At 37.2% G+C, this 18,312-nt stretch overlaps 2 protein-coding genes across 3 annotated transcripts in view; one reads left to right on the forward strand and one right to left on the reverse strand.

Moving 5' to 3' along the window:
• Nucleotides 1–2,131, reverse strand: part of setd2 (SET domain containing 2, histone lysine methyltransferase) — a 45,170-nt gene extending 43,039 nt beyond the window's left edge. Inside the window, exon 1 of the mRNA XM_007256503.4 lies at nucleotides 1,952–2,131. The gene's annotated coding sequence lies outside the window, so the exon portion shown is untranslated. The remainder of the gene's footprint in view (nucleotides 1–1,951) is intronic.
• Nucleotides 126–17,631, forward strand: LOC103040469 (tubulin delta chain). 2 transcript variants are annotated; one of them, XM_022673966.2, is made up of 11 exons: nucleotides 126–235; nucleotides 6,577–6,693; nucleotides 6,775–6,870; nucleotides 7,672–7,733; nucleotides 8,591–8,728; nucleotides 10,279–10,420; nucleotides 11,504–11,674; nucleotides 12,215–12,301; nucleotides 12,433–12,508; nucleotides 12,763–12,892; nucleotides 14,435–17,631. In XM_022673966.2, the coding sequence occupies exons 2-11, from the start codon at nucleotides 6,596–6,598 to the stop codon at nucleotides 14,659–14,661; spliced, it is 1,227 nt and encodes a 408-aa protein (XP_022529687.2). In that variant the 5' UTR covers nucleotides 126–235; nucleotides 6,577–6,595; the 3' UTR covers nucleotides 14,662–17,631. The 2 variants fall into 2 exon arrangements, with proteins under 2 accessions (XP_022529687.2, XP_022529686.2); XM_022673965.2 differs by lacking the exon at nucleotides 126–235 and adding an exon at nucleotides 3,959–4,368.
• Nucleotides 17,632–18,312: the final 681 nt, after the last annotated feature.

Consider the following 18,312-nt stretch of genomic DNA (forward strand, 5'->3'; position numbering starts at 1 on the left):
TACCACTTTCTTCTAGAAATCAGATCATAATTACTTATATGGAATATAAAGTGGTTATGTCCATTTAGGTGTTTGAATGGTTTACTGGTTGGAACAAAGCTGTAGAATCAAATAATCAACAGTTTTAAAGGAGCTAGTTTTTGTGTCCAGCATTAACCCAGCACCCCAACATTCTGTAAATAAGTTCAAATGAATGGACACACATTCACACACTGTGCTGTGATGATGCTCTCAGGTACGTAAAAAAATAAAGGATTCTGAGTGCTGTAATCAGAATCTTTACACAGCTTTTAAAGGCGCTGTGACACATATGTCACCATGAGTTGTTTTGGGTCTACCAAAAAGTCTACCACCCTAGGTGCATTTTAAGCGAATTTTAGTGACTTCAATGCAACTCCAAAAACATAATTATCGAGTATTATTGTTATTACTGGCTTTATTATTAAATGTATGTTTTTTAATATATATATGTAGGCATGACGAGAGCTTTATGAAGGCCTCAGTGCAAATAGAATAGAAGTCAAATCATAACAATAACATTAGTTAGCTAACGGGTAACGGGGAGGCGGGGTGGCGGTGAAATTTGCACCGTGGATCTGAGGCCTAAAGCAGGCCTTGGTTGTAGCTTAGCAATGTGTGTAGAGATAGTTATCTCAGACCATTTAAACGCATTCAAACTATGGTGTGCTGCTTATATACACACATGTATTTTAGCCAGATGGTTTTAAAGCAATTTTATGCTACATAACCTCGCAAAAGATCAGGAACGTTTAGCTAGCATGTTAGTTAGCTTAGCTAGTTAAAAGGGTGTGCGGTTGCCAAGATAGCAAAAGTAGGTTAGTTAGGTTATGCTGAATAAAACGTTGTCTCTAATGCGTTGGAACAACGTTGATCTCCGATGCCAGAGTAGCTTTTATTTGTGCACATTGATTTAACGTTAATTCAACGTTATGATTTGCATTTAGCATTTGAAATAAACTTTACTTATGCATTAAATATGTAACGTTATAGCTATCGTGTTAGTGTTCTGTTCTCATAGCTTGCACACTGTTGTTCTTGCAGTGTATACATGTTTGGAACTAATAGATAGAATCTAACAATAATCTTAACAATCAGAGGAGCAGCTTTCTCCTTAAAGCATTAACGCGAGTGTAGCTAACCGGGTTTTAAGAGAACAGCTCAGCCAAAACCATACAAAAATCTTTAGTTTAACTAGCAAAAAGAACGTTTGATTCAATGTCAGAATTTCAACGCTGATAAGTGATGTAACCTATATGAGGCAATGTTAGCTATAAAAAAAACCCTTTTTAAATCTTAAAAATATGTAATTTAGCCAATAAACCAAAAATAACGTTTATTCAATGTTATATGCTAGCTATCAGCGTTGCTAGTTAGTTAGTTAGCTACCGTTACATTAGCTAGCTAACCTAGCTCACTTTCTCCATCTTAATCTTGATTTAGTGTTCAATAAACTGTATATTGAATACAGATGGTACTGTGACATACTAAAGGGGTGTATATAGTTAACTAGATTTACCTATTTGTGTAATATTTACGCAGACGGACATCCACTAACAGTAGCTAGGTGAGCTAGGGTTAGCTTAGTTAGCGCAAGCTAAGCTCAATATATATCTTAATCTTATGTTAGTGCTTAGTTTGTATATTAAAAACCTGTTAGTGCCACTCCAGCCCGATTACTAAGTGTTAGGCCAGCAGTGTGACCCACTCACAGGTTAAATAGTTAGCTAACCTTAGCTATTTGTCTAATATTTACCTATTATTTACCTACCTACACGCAGACGGACACCCACTAATAGTAGGGGAGTTAGCTTAGCTTAGCTAGGGTTAGCTTAGCTCAGCTATGGTAAGCTAGCTAGTATTGTGAGAAGTGTGAAATGAGTGGAGATGAATAGGGGAGATAATAAACCCTAAAGCGGGTCGGAACACTCACTCCAGACTCAGTTCTAGTTCGGTTAAATCCTCCATCATCAGCTCCAGCCTCTCGGGTCGGGTTATAAACATCCAGAAACAGCGGCAAAACGTCAAAACCCGTCCACACGGGGCGGCCGGGCTGGGTTAGCCTGTGCTAACTTAGCTAGGGACGTTCCGCTCGGTACAGGGCATCGGAGCAGAGTCGACACTTCGTAATGCACGTTTCGGTACAGTGATTCAGTGTTGCTTCGCTCCGTTGCGTCATTGAATCAGCTGTGAAGATTCACAAACGGAGTCGGTTTGTTAACCTAATGTTTCTCAGAAAAATTACAAATAATTATTATTAGCTAGCTAACCTAGCTGTTGACATTCTATTTTAGTAGCAAAAACTAAGCTAATTGTTGTAGTTAGCTTAGCTAACTAGCTTCGTAGCTAAGTACATTGGTATGCTATTTAGCAAAGTAGTTAGCTTAGCGAAGGGGTATTTATGTTATAGTGAGTTTCTTGGTGACAAAAACTGATAAAAAATGTTCTATTACTTTAAAGAATAAACTACTAAAACAAAATCAATGGTAAGGCTTAATATAGTATAACAGTTTCAAACATTTAGAATATTTTCTAAAGAAGAGTAAATTACCAAGATTTTGACTTTTATACAATAAAAGTGTATAAATTGATATAAATAAATTATTATATAAATTGATAATAAATAATGTAACAAAAATCTACCAACAACACAAACTGCTAACAAACAATTATAGAAAATTATTCTATAGATATTTTATCGTATACTACTGTTTATAGTTAATAATAATTATATAATAAATATAATGGCTTTTTTTTTTGTTAATAATAATTACTTGCAACTTTCTAACTTTATATTAAAGATGCTTCATTTAAACTCCCTCTGCCTTTGCTGTCTGCATTTGGGCCCACCCTCTTCAGCACCCTAAAAACCTGACTGTTTGTGTGTGCATGTGTGTGTGTGTGTTTATGTGAGAGAGAGACAAAACAACAAACATGTTGCAAATAGAATTCAAAGTAGTAATATAAAAACTACTTTTGTTTTATTTTATTAAAGTAAAAACGATGTGGGTGGAGGCATCCTCCAAAGCCACATGAGATGCAATGCCAGCAGTTGGCAAGACAAGGATCCGTTTTACTGATTCATTTAAAATACTTTTACCAATAAAAAATGAATATATACTTATATGTGTGAATAAGTATATTCATTTTTTAATCCATAGGTGTCCAGACCCATTGCTGAATTTCTGATTTATTATTTATTCTGTTTTATTTACAGCACTAACCCAGCACTCCTACTTTCTATAAATAAGGTCAGATAAATAAACGCACATTCCCACACGGTCCTGTAGTGATGCTCTCAGGATGTTCAGTAGCTATATGTCACTGAAGAACTTCATGAATTAAAATAAGGACAATAAAGGAGTGCTGTAAGGAACTTTACACAGTTTTAAGGGTCTGTGTCGTTTGTTTGTGTCCACTATAAAGTACATGAAAGAATTAGATTTATTAGCTGATAAATTAGATAACTAATATATAACAAATTAATTGTTTGTTTTTTTCTATGTTTTAGTTTTATGGGTGTTTGTTTTAATTTATCTTGTAGGTCCTTGCTTGTATTGTATTGTATGTTTTTTTTTTAATTCATAAATGAGAAGAAAAATAAAAGAGCCAAATTTGATTTACATATGCTGTTTTGTTGTTTTCATTTGTCATGACACATATAGTAAATAATTTTTTTTATTTTGTAAAAATGTAATTTGTATTTATTATTATTTTTTATTGTTCATAGTAAATATGAGATGAAGAATCATGTCAGTGGTATGTTGATTTATGTTCAAATATTAAACTGACCCATTGTTAATGTAATAAAGGTTTATTTGTGTGAATGAACTTAAATTAAACTGGACACTAGATGGCAGCACTGAGGCAGGAGTCAAAAGATTCACAACACTGAATCATTTTCCGATTCAATCGATTCAGCTGAGTCAATGATTCGAAAAGCTTCACTGGCTGAAAGCTGCGGGTGCTGGATTCTGCACGGGCGGTAGGTGCGGGTTAGTCCCGCAGGCAGGGCTGGGGATTGGCAGCGCTGCTACTACTGAAGCCTCCTCTCTGCTCCATGCTTGCTGTCCACGGCCAGCCCGGCTTATCTTATCTACACTAGAGTTACAATGCACCGGTGTTCTGTCGAGTACTGCTACCCGTCGATATGTGCTTCTTGGCGGTACTGCGCATGCGCTGCCCCCTTCTCTCCAAACGAACTGAAGCCATGGCGCGGGCGATAAGCTCAGTTTATCAACACAGCTAAACCTGCCTGTTTCTAACAGAATCGCCGAGAAACGGAGTTAACTAGTTAAAACTGCTGGACTTGTTGGAGTTTACGAGCTGTTTATGTAGCTAGCTAACTAGGTAAGTTATCGGGCTGAAATGTTGCCAGTCAAAAGTTTCGACACTTAAATTCTGTGTTTTTTATTATTTTGCACTGTACGTTAATATTAAAGTCATCCAAACTATGAAGAAAAACACATTGAATTATTTATTAAACAAAAAAGTGTTAAACAAATCAGAATATATTTTATATTCTTCAAAGTAACACCTCTTGCTTAGATGACAGCTTTGCACACCTTGTCTGGACTTTCTCAGTCAGATTTATGAGGTAGAGTCACCTGGAATGTCGTTCAGTTAACAGCTGTGCTGAACTCACTAAGTTAATTATGTGTTTTTCCTGCCTCTTTAATGTGTTTGAGAGCATCAGTAGTTGTAAAGTTGTGAAGAGGTAGAGTTGGTGTACAGTTAATAGCTCTATTTGAGTAATGTTCTAAAACATATTATGGCACAAACTACTCAGCTATTTAAAGAAAATAATACTTTAATACATGAAGATCAGTCAATCCGAATAAATCCAAAAAGAACTTTAAAGTATTAAAAGTATTCTTAAGAGCAGTCGCAAAGACCCTCAAAAACGCTATGATGAAACTGGCTCTCATCAGGACCACTCCTGTAAGAAAGGAAGGGCAAGAGTTTCCTCTGTTGTACAGAGTAAGTTTATCAGAGTTACCAGCCTCAGAAACTGCAAGTTAACACTACCCCAGATAAGAGTATTTTTGTTTTTTAGTTACTACATGATTTCTTATGTGTTCCTTCATAGTCTAGATGACTTCAGTATTAATTTACAATGTAAATAAGGTTTGTCCAGATTTGTGACTGTTACTGTACCTATAAATAAATATTTGTCTAAATCTTCAAATCTATTACCTCTTTAAAAGGGTTTGTGGATTATTTAGTTTGTAGATCAGATTATTTCATCCTATCTTGATAGAGTAAGTAGCTTTGTATTTGTTAGACAACCACGTGGAAAGAACAATGCATCCTGTAATTATGGAAAAGATGTTCATCTGTTTCAGAAGGATCATAGTTTCTGCCATAATATGAATTATACCACAGTTAGTTCCGACCCTGCAATGTGATTGGCTGAGAGGCATTCTATGAGTGCCGTTATCAGCCAGCCGGCAATGCACTATAACTGAAGCTCTCCATGTATTACTCCGCCACATACAGGTAATCTTGCAACAATGCAGCGCTTACAAGCCAAACAGAGCAGCAATGAAACTATTTTAACTCGCTGAGTTTTTATAATCAAATAAACAAAGATAATGGAACTGTGGTATGAACGCAATAATAAACTCGAGGTTCGTGCTTTAACGTGTGATATTTGCACTGCTGTGCTGCTCTGCGGCCCAGTGCCTACAAATGCAGCGCAGCCGTGCCAATATTATACGTTGTAGCACTCCCTCTCGTGTATGATTGTTTAATTAGAACATTGCTCAAATAGGGCTGTTAACTGTATACCAACTCTACCTCTTTACAACTTTACAACTGATGCTCTCAAACACATTTAGAGACAAGAAATTCAAGTTATTAACTCATGGCAAGTTCAGCACAATTCAACTAACTGAAATCCATTCCGTGTGACTCTACCTCATAAAGCTCCAGCCAAGATGTGCAAATTTAAGCAAGAGGAGCTACTTTACAGAATTTAAAATATGAAACATAGTTTTCTAGTTTGTTTAACATTTTTTGTTTAGTAAATAATTCCATATGTTTTTCATAGTTTGGATGACTTTATGCAGATAAAAATATTGAAAAGCTGTAACTGTTCATCACATAAGTGTCACATGAAGTGTTTTAAAAGTGGAATTTTACCACTAATATCATGACATTCACATGGTCCATTTCACTTTAAATGGTGCAGCAATAACATATATTTTGGTTTTGATAAATGAAATAAATGATACCTAAACCACTTAAATATTTAAATATAGCATTACTACTATTACTAGTACTAGTACTATTACTATTTAAGGTGGAACTGATCATATAAACAGCTTTGCAAACTCTGCAGGAGAGCCTGTATGGCTGCAGTTTGGAGATTTATAAATCCTACTCTTTAGGGCTACAGAAGTTTAAAAATAAATAAATAAATAAATAAATTATAAAATAAATATATATATATATATATATATATATATATATATATATATATATATATATATAGCTCACACTGCAATTTGGCTTATACTAATGTTAAAACTAAAACCCTCAATGTTGTCTTCCCAGCAAAAGAAGAACTTAGACCATGTCCGCTGTAGTTCTTCAAGTTGGACAGTGTGGGAACCAGCTGGGCTTTGAGTGGTGGAGGCTCCTTACCAAAACATCAAAACACCATAAGAAGAGGTACTCTGCAAAACACGAGTGTTTTACTGCCATTTGAATAAAGTAGGTGATCACTGTTTATCTGATTGTACCTGTGCCTAGGTGTTCCTTCAGCTCCAGAAGTGGAAACCTAGCAGCCGTGTGTGTGGACACTGAGCCCAAAGTCCTCCGAGGAGCATCTAAATTCGTAAAAAATAAGTAAGCATGACATTTAAAGTTCAAAACCAAAATATTAGATGGTGAAAATAAGACATATTAAAAAAAGCGGCTCTATTATGCAAAACTCACTTTTTGCATGCTTTTGTATTTTCACTTGGGTCTCGATTGGAAACAAAATCCATGCATCCACTAAAAGAGTTCTGAGTCAGGAATCCTATGCTTTTATGAGTTATTTAGACGCTCCCGTATTGTGATGTCACAATAAGGTAACCTGCATAGATCCACCCTGGCTGCACCCCTCACCCGTCAACACCCACCAGGGCCACACCCGCTAGATCAGTTGAAGACACGATATTTCGGTCATTTTGGTTGAGCACATCAGACAGTACAATGCAGGATTAGCCAGAAGACTTTGTCTGAGGGAGGGATCTGTACCTACTGTTGGTGGCAAGTCAGCAGATCAGGGAGATGTAAGTAATTTCAAATAATGAGTTTTGCCATTTAGCTCAAGCTAACAATAACGTGGTTAAGGTTTACCAAAAACATGGAGCATGGCCAGCTACAGCTTATTTGCATAAAAGTGACAGAATCCTTCAATAGCTCATTCTGAAAGAAACTGAATCTGTCAAGAATGGAGCTGGTGAGATCTCTTGAATTTTTGCTTCAATTTTTGCATTAGTTTCTCAGATTTATTTTTTTTCTCGAATTGTTGTTTTATTCTATAAACTACAGACAGCATTTCTCCCAAATTCCAACTAAATATATTGTCATTTAGAGCATTTATTTGCAGAAAATGGGAATTTACCACCAGAGATGTTTACATAATTTCTTTATTTGCAGTGAATTTCGAGCCTCCAACATCATCGAGGGGAAGGGAGGACGTGGAGGGAACTGGGCTTACGGTGAGGCCAGGGGGGTTTAAGTAGCAGTAAGTGTGTGTCTGGCTATCTCTCATTGTGAGTTGATGAACCTACCTTTACCATTTATGAAAGCTGTATTTTATCCCGGCTTGCTCTGACTGTGAGTTTTGGAATAAACTACAATCACCATGTTTGAAAGCTGTATTTTATCCTGGCTAGCTCTCACTGTGAGTTTTAGATGAAACTACCTCCACCATGTTTGGAAGCTGTATTTTTTCCTTGGAATCTGCTTTTAGGTTTAATCCACTATATATTAAACATTACATGATGTATAGATCACAATTTAAAAGTCTATTTAAAGAAGAAAATCAAAGTGTATATCAAATGTTATCACTGAAAATCCATAGTATTAATCATGTTTAATTTCAAATTATATTACTGTAGGAATTTGGAGTAATAGGATGGCAAAATTACAAAAAATGTGGTTGTATGTAGACCAAAGTTTGGACTCCTGTAATATATTGGACTCCTGCATGTATTGAAGGTGTATGTTTAAGTGATCTCAATGTAGCAATTTGGAGTAATGGGAAGTCAAACTTAGGACCTTTTTGTTTTGCATAAACCAAAATTTGAAGTGGAATAAATCCACCAAATCAAATGGTAGTAATCGCATAAGTATCAAGTTAAGATATCACTTTAGTATTTTGTAGTAACAGGAGGTTAAACTTAGGAAACTTACCTGGCTAGCACTCCCTGTGAGTTCTAAATAAAGCTACCACCACCATGTTTGGAAGCTGTACTTTAGCCTGGTTAGCTTTTATTGTGAATAGTAAATGATGATTTTTGGAACCTGTTTTAACTAATGAAAATATCTGTGTAACGGTTTACTCTGTAAATAGGATACCACGGAGGCCCGAGTGAAGGTGAGACAGGAGTTCTCCAGAGGACAATGGAGGCAGTTCGACAGGAGGCGGAGAGACAGGATTACTATGGTGGAACAATCCTTCTGCACAGCCTGAGTGGAGGCACAGGGTCAGGTGAGAACCGGCCACAATCAGAAACCAGAAACCCCATTATTTGAGCTAAAACAGATGATTTTACATAGCTCACTGCATCTGCAAATAATAATAAATGTAAGGAATTGTATACAACATATATAATGTGATAAATATGAATTATAGCAGTATAGTTTTCTATAGTTTTGTATAGCAGTATAGTTTTGTTAAATTAGGATGTAATGAATACACAAATAATAGCAATATAAGATTTTTTATTTGAGGTGTTCAAAGACCCTGTTGTGGGGCTGGAGGAGGGGCTACTTACAGTAAGAGTCTTCCAGTTTTCTTTATTCTTCCATTTTTTTTGTCTGTATTCTTCAGATCAGGCAGCTAGATTTACTTGTACTCCAGCCAACCTTATCGCCTTTATCCATTAGCTTGTTATTTAATCAAAGAAGGTTTCCAATAAAGTGAACAGCAGATGTGTTCAGTTGTTCAAATAATGACCTGTATATATATTTAAGGGCTGTTAATCAGTTGCTCTGATTAATCGTGATTCATTGTGAATAACTGTATTTTTCTTTCTTATCATTAAAACATGTGATAATAGACATTTAATTGCCAAATAAAAGAATCAATGTAAGTTTATCACAACGGGATTTTATTTATAATAAAATATGCTTTAATATGTAATTTTTGAATATCGTACACAGATTGTCTTTTGTGAGCTGTGTTTCAGTACCAGTTAAAGGGGACACAATGTACCTCATTTTATGCAAGTTAAAATAGGTCTATGGGCTATACAAAACATGTTCATGAAGTTCTTTACACAAAATCACTTTCAGAAGGAGCCGTTTGAGGGCACTGTCACTTTTATGCAAATAAGCTGTTGCTGACCACGCCTCTTGTTTACAATGAGCGTTTACCACACGTTTTACCTTGTGCTATATGCACAAGGCAAAATACAAACAAGCTAGTTAATGCTAAACTGCTATTGAAGCTCAAAACTTGCCACAGACAGTAGGTACAGATCTCTCCCTCAGATAAAGTCTGCTGCCTAATCCTGCTGTGTACTGTCTGAGCTTCGAAACTGAAATGTTCAAAATCGTATTTCCTCAACTGATCTAGTGGGTGGGGCTCTGATGTGGGATGACGAGTGAGGGGGTGGTTCTAAGGTAATAAGGGTTTTTTTTTTTTTTTTTTTTTTTTTAGTGACGTCACAATAAGGGAGCATCCAAACGGCTTATAGAAGCATGTGATGATTCCTGAAACCAAACTCTTTTAACTGATGGATGTATTTTTTTTTTCGAGCTTGAAATGTTTATAGTGGCAGTCAAGAACTGGAGAGTGGATTTAATATAAATATAAAAGCAATTTTTGAGCAGTAGCACTAGTATGTCATTGCTTAATGGCACTAAAACTGTGAAATCTGCAAATATCTCCCCAGGCTCTGTAAAAAGAGTGAAATACAGCAGGAATTTGAGACCAAAATTGGTTAAATTACTATTGCATAAAAAAATTACAGTGTTAATTTTAACATTGACAGTACTGATATTTTCATTTTCATTCTGTCGCGTTGTCCCGGGCAGGGCTTGGCTCCAGACTGTGTGAGCAAATCCGTGAAGAGTTTCCCGTGGGTCACGTGCTAACGGTCTCGGTTGTTCCTCATCAGAGTGGAGAGAGCCCCCTCCAGCACTACAACACCGCGCTGAGTCTGGCATCGCTGCACAGGTCTGTGTCGATTTAAAGTGAGAGTTTAAGGAGTTTAAAGTGAGAGGCCCCTCAGTGCTGCTGATTGGCTGAGAAGAGTTATGAGACATTAGGCTTATGTAATTAGCGGGTAATATAATTTTATAACCCACCAATTAGCATTGTGCCTCAAACAGTTATCTAGGTTCCTTGGCTACTGATATTAATGGCCTGTTCACACCTGCCAGTAGCAGCCATTTTTTAATCTGGATTGTATCTGGATCTGCTTTGATCTGATTCTGTTTACACTTGTTCTGGCTTTACTTTAATGTAGAGGTCTTTAATGTAGACATGGCCCTATCATAATGTCCCAATATTTCAGGATATTTTGGCAGTAGAGAAAAATTAAAAAAATATTTGATTAATTTCAGTACAGTACAATAGACAACATTTTACAGGTTTTCTATTTTGTAACTGTTAGTAACTTACCAACACTGATTTTGTATAAAATAATCATAATAATATAACAAGATAAAAGATGCAACATAAAATGTAATGTAAAATAATGCAAAATAATGCAATGAAGCCAAAATACTAAAACACAGAATGTTTATGGTATGCATATAAACTGCAGACATAAACAATTATACAAAACAATTATAAAAGGGGATATCCAGTGTGAAATGGACTTTGAGTGTAGTCAAAGTCCACCTTAAATCCCCCCCAGCATTCCGAAATACAATGCTTTTAGTCGACGCTCCCAACATGCTTAAAATGCTAGCGATAGGGGCATAACGTTGCCCATGCAAAAAAAAAAAACTAATTTTAACACCATTAACAAACTCAAAGTAGCTCCACAATTTATTGGTTGAATTTAGAGGACCATAGTACGGTATATAAAATGAGGCACTGAGAACTCTGACACACTTGAAGAATTTACATCTCTCGCATCTGCTGACTTGCCACTAACAGTAGGTACAGATCCCTCCCCCAGAAGAAGTCTGCTGGCTAATTCTGCTGTGTATTGTCTGAGGTTCTAAAAGCAGTCTGCCTTGAAGTAGCTTGCACACACCGCCAGATTCATGACGATTGCTTCTGTTTCTGTTGTTTCTGTTTTACTTACAGGTCAGCAGATGGAGTACTGCTGTTTCACAACGACCATGCCTTGTCTCAATGTGCTGGAAGCCCTGAGAGGTCCTCCACCCGACCGCAAGGTTCGCTTTCGGCTGTGAACACACGGCACGCCTCACACCTGGCTGGACTTCTCCTACCAGTGCAGAGCCTTGCTACACTCGGGTAGGTTCTGTTCATTGTTCATCTGTCAGATTGTCAGACCTTCATTTTTTAAAGTACTTTTTCTTTACTTAGGTGAGTAATTCTTGCCATAGTATGGATCAGAATATTACTCAAATATAGCTATTCACTGTATACCAACAGAGATATTGTTTCACTAAAAACAGTCTTTGCAGTGTCATATGTTACTTTAAAACATGTGTAATGCCCTTCTAAGTGCAGTTCAGCCACTGACCTAGTCTCCTAGAGTTTCTGTAAACCAAAGCCGCCCAGGCAGTTGGAACAAAACAGAAAGAGAGACTTACTGTATTTCACAAAGAACAAGAAAAAGTGCATTTTAGAGGAAGAACACCTCTAAGAGGGCAAGAAAGTCCAGTAATTAACTCTTGACAAGTTCAGCACAGCTGTTAACCGAAAGCCATTCCAGGTAAAATAATGAAAAAAAAAAAAACCTGAATTTAAGGTGTGTCCAAACTTTTGACTGGTACTGTACATCCATTTAACACTTAACTTTTTTTTATTTTACATGTCTGTTGGGCGGAGTTTGGGAATGGAGCCTTGGGAGCTGATCCGGTCTGTATGTCCCGTTCCTTCAACCAAACTCCTGAGCTCCACCCAGGCCTCGTCACGGTAAGAGAACATCAGCTTATCAGACAGATGCTGTTTCTGTGGATTAAAATACATTAATTTAATGAATTAATCATGATAAAAAGGTGGATTTAAATAAATCTGTGCTAATGTCTTCTTATGTTTCTCCTCAGTGAGAGGTCGCACTGGGACAGTCTGATCAGTGGAGCGCTCCAGTATCTACCTCAGATTTCACCTGCTGGAAAACCTGTATCCTGATCATTATTTTGACATACTAACTATTATTATTATAATTATTATTATAATTATTTAAAGTTCTTATTTTGAGATGCTGTCATTATTTTTTTATACTAACTTGTTGTTGAGAGACACTATGTTGTTTTTTTTAGCTACTATGCCACTATCTGGAGATGCTAAGTCATTATTTTGAAATATTAAGTAATTATTTTTAGATACTAATTTTGTTATTTCAAAATGCTGATCACCCTTATCACTAAGTGCAGTATTCTAGTCGAGCTGTGTTGGCGGTTGCCCGTGGCGACCACGATAACTCTTTTGGCACTTCGAGCATCATTCAAAGACTCAGACACAGGTGTGTCAGGTGGAATCCTTTTCCTGTAGACTCCTGGACTGGTGAGATAATTTACAAATACATATGTGTTTCTTCAATAGTCTGTATGACGATGGTTATGAATGTACAATATGGAAAAAAATTAAAGAATGAAAAAACACAAAATTGAATTTGTTTTCAAACCTTCGTACTATAACTTGTGTTTGTAGATCTCTTGAATGATCATTCTGCCAGTGTAATGATCTTAGCCAGTAGGGGTGGGCGATATGGCTCTAAAATAATATCACGGTATTTCAGGGTATTTTTGCGATAACGATATACTTGGCGATATAGGAAAACTAAAATAATTCATTCATTTCAGGAATATAGTATAATAGTATAACAGAATAATCATAATGTGGCAAAATAAATAATATAGCATAAAATAATATAATGCAGCAAATAATATTGCAGAATATTTAGTGCATGCATATAAACTGCAAACTAAAACAATTATACAATAAATACACCTAAAGCTTCACAGTAAATAATATACTACTTTTAAGACAGAACAGCCCTATTATCACGATATGGATTTTTAATATCATGATATTTCTGTTTCACGATATATTGTATACGATATAATATTGCCCACCCCTATTAGCCAGTGTAATGATCACTGTTCTGTCATTAATTGTCACACACACACACACACACACAAGGGTTTTTTCTTTCATTCTTTTTATCTTGAAACAGATTTTAAATCTACTAATATGTGCTACTTTTGGCACAGTAGCTAACACTATGGCCTGTCTATTAGCTGCCACATCATGTGATAGACTGGGGTTCAATTCCCTGTCTGGGTGACTATACTGTGATACCAATAAGAGTCATTGGGCAAGACTCCTAACACTACATTGGCCCACTTCTGTAATAGGAACAAGCTTGAAAGTCGATAAGAGCATCAGCCAAATGTTGTACATGTACTCGGCGGCTGTGTGCATTTACACACCTACAGTTTTAAATGTTTCCATGTGTTCTCTGTGATAATCCTTTACAGTACTTGGAATTACGAACTTTAACTATGGTAAAAGTGTGGGGCGCCGAGTGGTCCAGCGGTCTAAAGCGCTGTCACTATGAGCGGGAGGTCGAACCCCAGCTCATGCAGCTTTGCCATCAAGCTGCCGGCGTTAGAGGGAGCAAAATTGGCCCTGCTCCCTCTGGGTGGGTAGATTTCCCCACATCACTCCTATGGTGATGTCTGCAGCACAGGGCGTCTGTGAGCTGATGTACCAGAGCCGAGCCGCTGTGCTTTCCTCCAAGCGCGCTGGCTGCTCGGCAATGCTGCATCAGCAGCAGCTCGAAAAGAAGCGGTGGCTGACTTCACATGTATCGGAGGAAGCATGTGTTAGTCTTCACCCTCCTGGTGTGTTGAGGTATCACTAGTGATAGGGGGAGTCCTAATGAATGGGTTGGGTAATTGGCTGTGTAAATTGGGGAGAAAATGGGAAAAATTAGAAATAAAATTATAAAAAAAAAAATAATAATAAAAAAACTATGGTAAAAGTGTGTGTGTGTATTATTATTTCCTCTCTCACTGTGAGATGTGTTTTCTGATTTCTCAGATCCGCTGAATGAGCTCGGGGTCGCCGGATCCTCTCGGCTGCTCACCTTGTGCTCCAATCACAGCAGCGTTACAGAATTATTAGGACGGGTAGTTCAGCGGGCTGGAGACATGCTGCACGCTCGGGCCTACCTGCACTGGTACCAGCGCTACGGAGTGGAGCCTGAGGAGATCCAGCAGGCCTTAAACACGCTGTCAGACATCGTACAAGAGTATGACTCACAGTGATGCTTCAGACTGTTACTGAACACTGATATTACATCACCAGGAGCACTGGACACTGTTCAACACGTACAGATGAACTCACCTACAGACATGATCTGAAATAATTTGCGACTTAGTCTTGTTACATTAAAAGGACAGAAAAAGCAGTTGTTACTTGTGGGTTCACTAGTAAAAAGTTACTTTCTCCACAGTGAATCACAAATTCCCCAATCATAGTGTTACACGGTATACTGATACTAGAAAAGTGTCTCAATACTTCATTATTAAAAACGGTACAATTCCCCGTTTTTTCAATAGAGTTACTTAACCCAATTGGCACCAGGCTTTGCGTTCGACACTAAGATTTCACCTTGTCATCTTCGTAACTCAAGAATGCCTCAACACATCAGCGAAAACCATATACAGTGCCCTCCATAATTATTGGCACCCCTGGTTAAGATGTGTTCTTTAGCTTCTCATAAATTGAGTTTTGTTCAAAATAATATAGGACCACGATGGAAAGAAAGAGTAAAATACAACCTTTAACTCAAGTGAATTTATTCAGTAGGAAAAAAATCCCACATTAAGAAATAATTATTTAACATCAAATCATGTGTGCCACAATTATTAGCACCCCTGATGTTAATACTTTGTACAACCCCCTTTTGCCAACAAAACAGCACCTAATCTTCTCCTGTAATGTTTCACAAGATGGGAGAATACAGAAAGAGGGATCTTTGACCATTCCTCTTTGCACATTCTCTCTAAATCATCCAACGACCTGGGTCCTCTCCTCTGCACTCTCCTCTTCAGCTCACCCCACAGGTTTTCAATGGGGTTGAGGTCTGGGGACTGAGATGGCCATGGGAGGAGCTTGATTCTGTGTGCGGTGAACCATTTCTGTGTAGATTTGGCCACATGTTTAGGGTCATTATCTTGCTGAAAGACCCAGTGACGACCCATCTTCAGCTTTCGGGCAGAAGCCACCAGATTTTGTTTTAAAATGTCCTGGTATTTTAGAGCATTCATGATGCCATGCACCCTAACAAGGTTCCCAGGGCCTTTAGAAGAGAAACAGGCCCACAGCATCACTGATCCCCCACCGTATTTCACAGTGGGCATGAGGTGCTTTTCTGCATACTCAGCTCTTGTGTTACGCCAGACCCACATAGAGCATTTGTTGCCAAAAAGCTCTATCTTTGTTTCATCTGACCAAAGCACACGGTCCCAGTTGAAGTCATAGTACCGCTTAGCAAACTCCAAACGTTTGCGTTTATGATTGTGAGTGAGAAATGGTTTCTTCCGTGCATGCCTCCCAAACAGCTTGTTGGCAGGTAGATAGCGCCTGATGGTTGTTTTGGAGACTTTGTGACCCCAAGAAGCTACCATTTGTTGCAATTCTGTAACAGTGAGCTTTGGAGAACTTTTTATTTCTCTTATCATCCTCCTCACTGTGCGTGGTGGCAAAATAAACTTGCGTCCTCGTCCAGGCTTGTTTACCACTGTTCCAGTTGTTTTAAACTTCTTAATAATTCCTCTGACAGTAGATATGGACAGGTGTAGGCGAGTAGCGATTTTCTTGTAGCCATTGCCTGACTTGTGAAGGTCAACACACATCTGCCTCACTTGAATGGTATGTTCCTTTGTCTTTCCCATGTTGAAGATAATTGGCCTCTGTGTCACGTCATATTTATACCCCAGGGAAACAGGAAGTTGTGAATTACTAATTAAATGTTCCTACATACTCTGATCAACTTCGTAAACTACTGTAGAAGTGACAGAAATACTTTTATTAAATTTATTTCCTAAGAATTGTTAGGGGTGCCAATAATTGTGGAACAGGTGATTTTATGAAGAATAATTATTTCTTAGTCAGGGATTTTATTTCCCCCTTAAAATTTACTTGAGTTAAAGGTTGGACTTTACTTTTTTTCCCATCGTGGTCCTATATTATTTTGAACAAAACTCAATTTATGAGAAGCTAAAGAACACATTTTAACCAGGGGTGCCAATAATTATGGAGGGCACTGTATATGGCTAGAAAGAGCTGAAAAGAAATCCTACAGTTTCTACAGTGAGGATCTGTGATTAATCTATTGTGGAAAACAATAAGCGCTCAATCAAAGTTTCTTTCAAAGCCCAGCTCATGCAGCTTTGCCATCAAGCTGCCGGCGCTCAGAGGGAGCAAAATTGGCCCTGCTCCCTCTGGGTGGGTAGATGGCGCTCTCTCCCCACATCACTCCTAGGGTGATGTCCGCAGCACAGGGCGTCTGTGAGCTGATGTATCAGAACCGAGTCACTGTGCTTTCCTCCGAGCGCATTGGCTGCTCGGCAATGCTGCATCAGCAGCAGCTCGAAAAGAAGCGGTGGCTTCACATGTATCGGAGGAAGCATGTGTTAGTCTTCACCCTCCTGGTGTGTTGTTGCATCACTAGTGATAGGGAGAGTCCTAATGAGTGGGTTGGGTAATTGACCTTGTAAATTTAGAACAATTTGAAATAAAATTATATATATATAAAAAGTTTCCTTTAAAGTAACTTTCTGTGGCTCATTTACTGCTTTATTTCTTAGTTTCTGAACTATAATCCAGTCTCTGAGGCTCTGAGCTCTGTGTCATCTCTGAGTTTCCCCATGGCTGTGTTTTACACCATCTCAGAACCTGATATCAACACATGGGCTTGTAAACAATGTTTTTGAATCACAAACACCACTCAAATCACATGATAATTCACGAAAAATCAAAAGATATCTTTTAAACATCTTTTAAGTACCTTATTTTACAGATTTCTCTGCTTTCTAATGATTGTAAATTAAAACACAGAACAATGATTCTTTTCTTGAATTTTAATTCCAAACGGGAGTGCGTGGGCTTACAGACAAAGTGAACCAACAAAGAAATTCCATAAATGTACTATGTTCTTACTTGAAGAAGAAACATCGTCAAAATGTTACTCGATCCTGTTTTTTTATAGTAATAAAATAAATATATTTTTTTATTTTTCTTATTCCATTTATTTATGATGTTTTACCTTTTTTTGCTGTGGTATAGTTTCAGTTGCAGAATTAAGACATTAAGGCAGGTATCGTATCGAAAGTCATAGTTTTTGTATTGTGACAACAATATTGAGGCATACATGATTTTAAAATTGGATGACATTTAAGGTATATTTTGATATATTCATAATAAAATACAAAATTTAAATAATGTTTGTCCCCAAAAATCCGGGAATCAGAGAATTGGTGTGTTAGGGTTTCAGTAAGACAATGAAAAAAATACAAACATGCCAAAGTTTGTTTTACAGGGAAAAATTACACCATGCACATGCTAAAGAAGTAAACTGTATCTTCTCAGTGGTCAAAAACATAAGCGTGCTCTGTAGATGGGTGTACCTTCAGCGATTTCCATATTTTTTATATTTCGCAATAATAAAATAGTTATGCTAAAATAATTTAGAGTGGCTTTGGTATGAAACCCCTATTCTAGAGAAAGTTGCACTGTAAAAAAAAATAATAATAATTAATACATTTATGTTGATTAATTAATCATAGAAAAAAAAATGTGTCTAATTAATTGCAAGTTAGCTGTGAGTCATTATGGCTAAATTGCCATTTTTAGCTTAATAATAAGTCTAAAGAATATGGTAACAGACTGAAGGAGACACCTTCTCATTCAAT

The sequence above is a fragment of the Astyanax mexicanus genome, chromosome 6, assembly GCF_023375975.1.
Source record: "Astyanax mexicanus isolate ESR-SI-001 chromosome 6, AstMex3_surface, whole genome shotgun sequence".
Classification (NCBI taxonomy): domain Eukaryota; kingdom Metazoa; phylum Chordata; class Actinopteri; order Characiformes; family Acestrorhamphidae; genus Astyanax; species Astyanax mexicanus.

Excerpts from the sequence above, each read along its gene's own strand:
- LOC103040469 (XM_022673966.2), top strand. The coding sequence starts at position 6,596 with ATGTCCGCTGTAGTTCTTCAAGTTGGACAGTGTGGGAACCAGCTGGGC. Across the intron at positions 10,421-11,503 it reads AGTCTGGCATCGCTGCACAG|GTCAGCAGATGGAGTACTGC; the intron begins GTCTGTGTCGAT and ends TTTTACTTACAG. Across the intron at positions 12,893-14,434 it reads TCCTGTAGACTCCTGGACTG|ATCCGCTGAATGAGCTCGGG; the intron begins GTGAGATAATTT and ends CTGATTTCTCAG.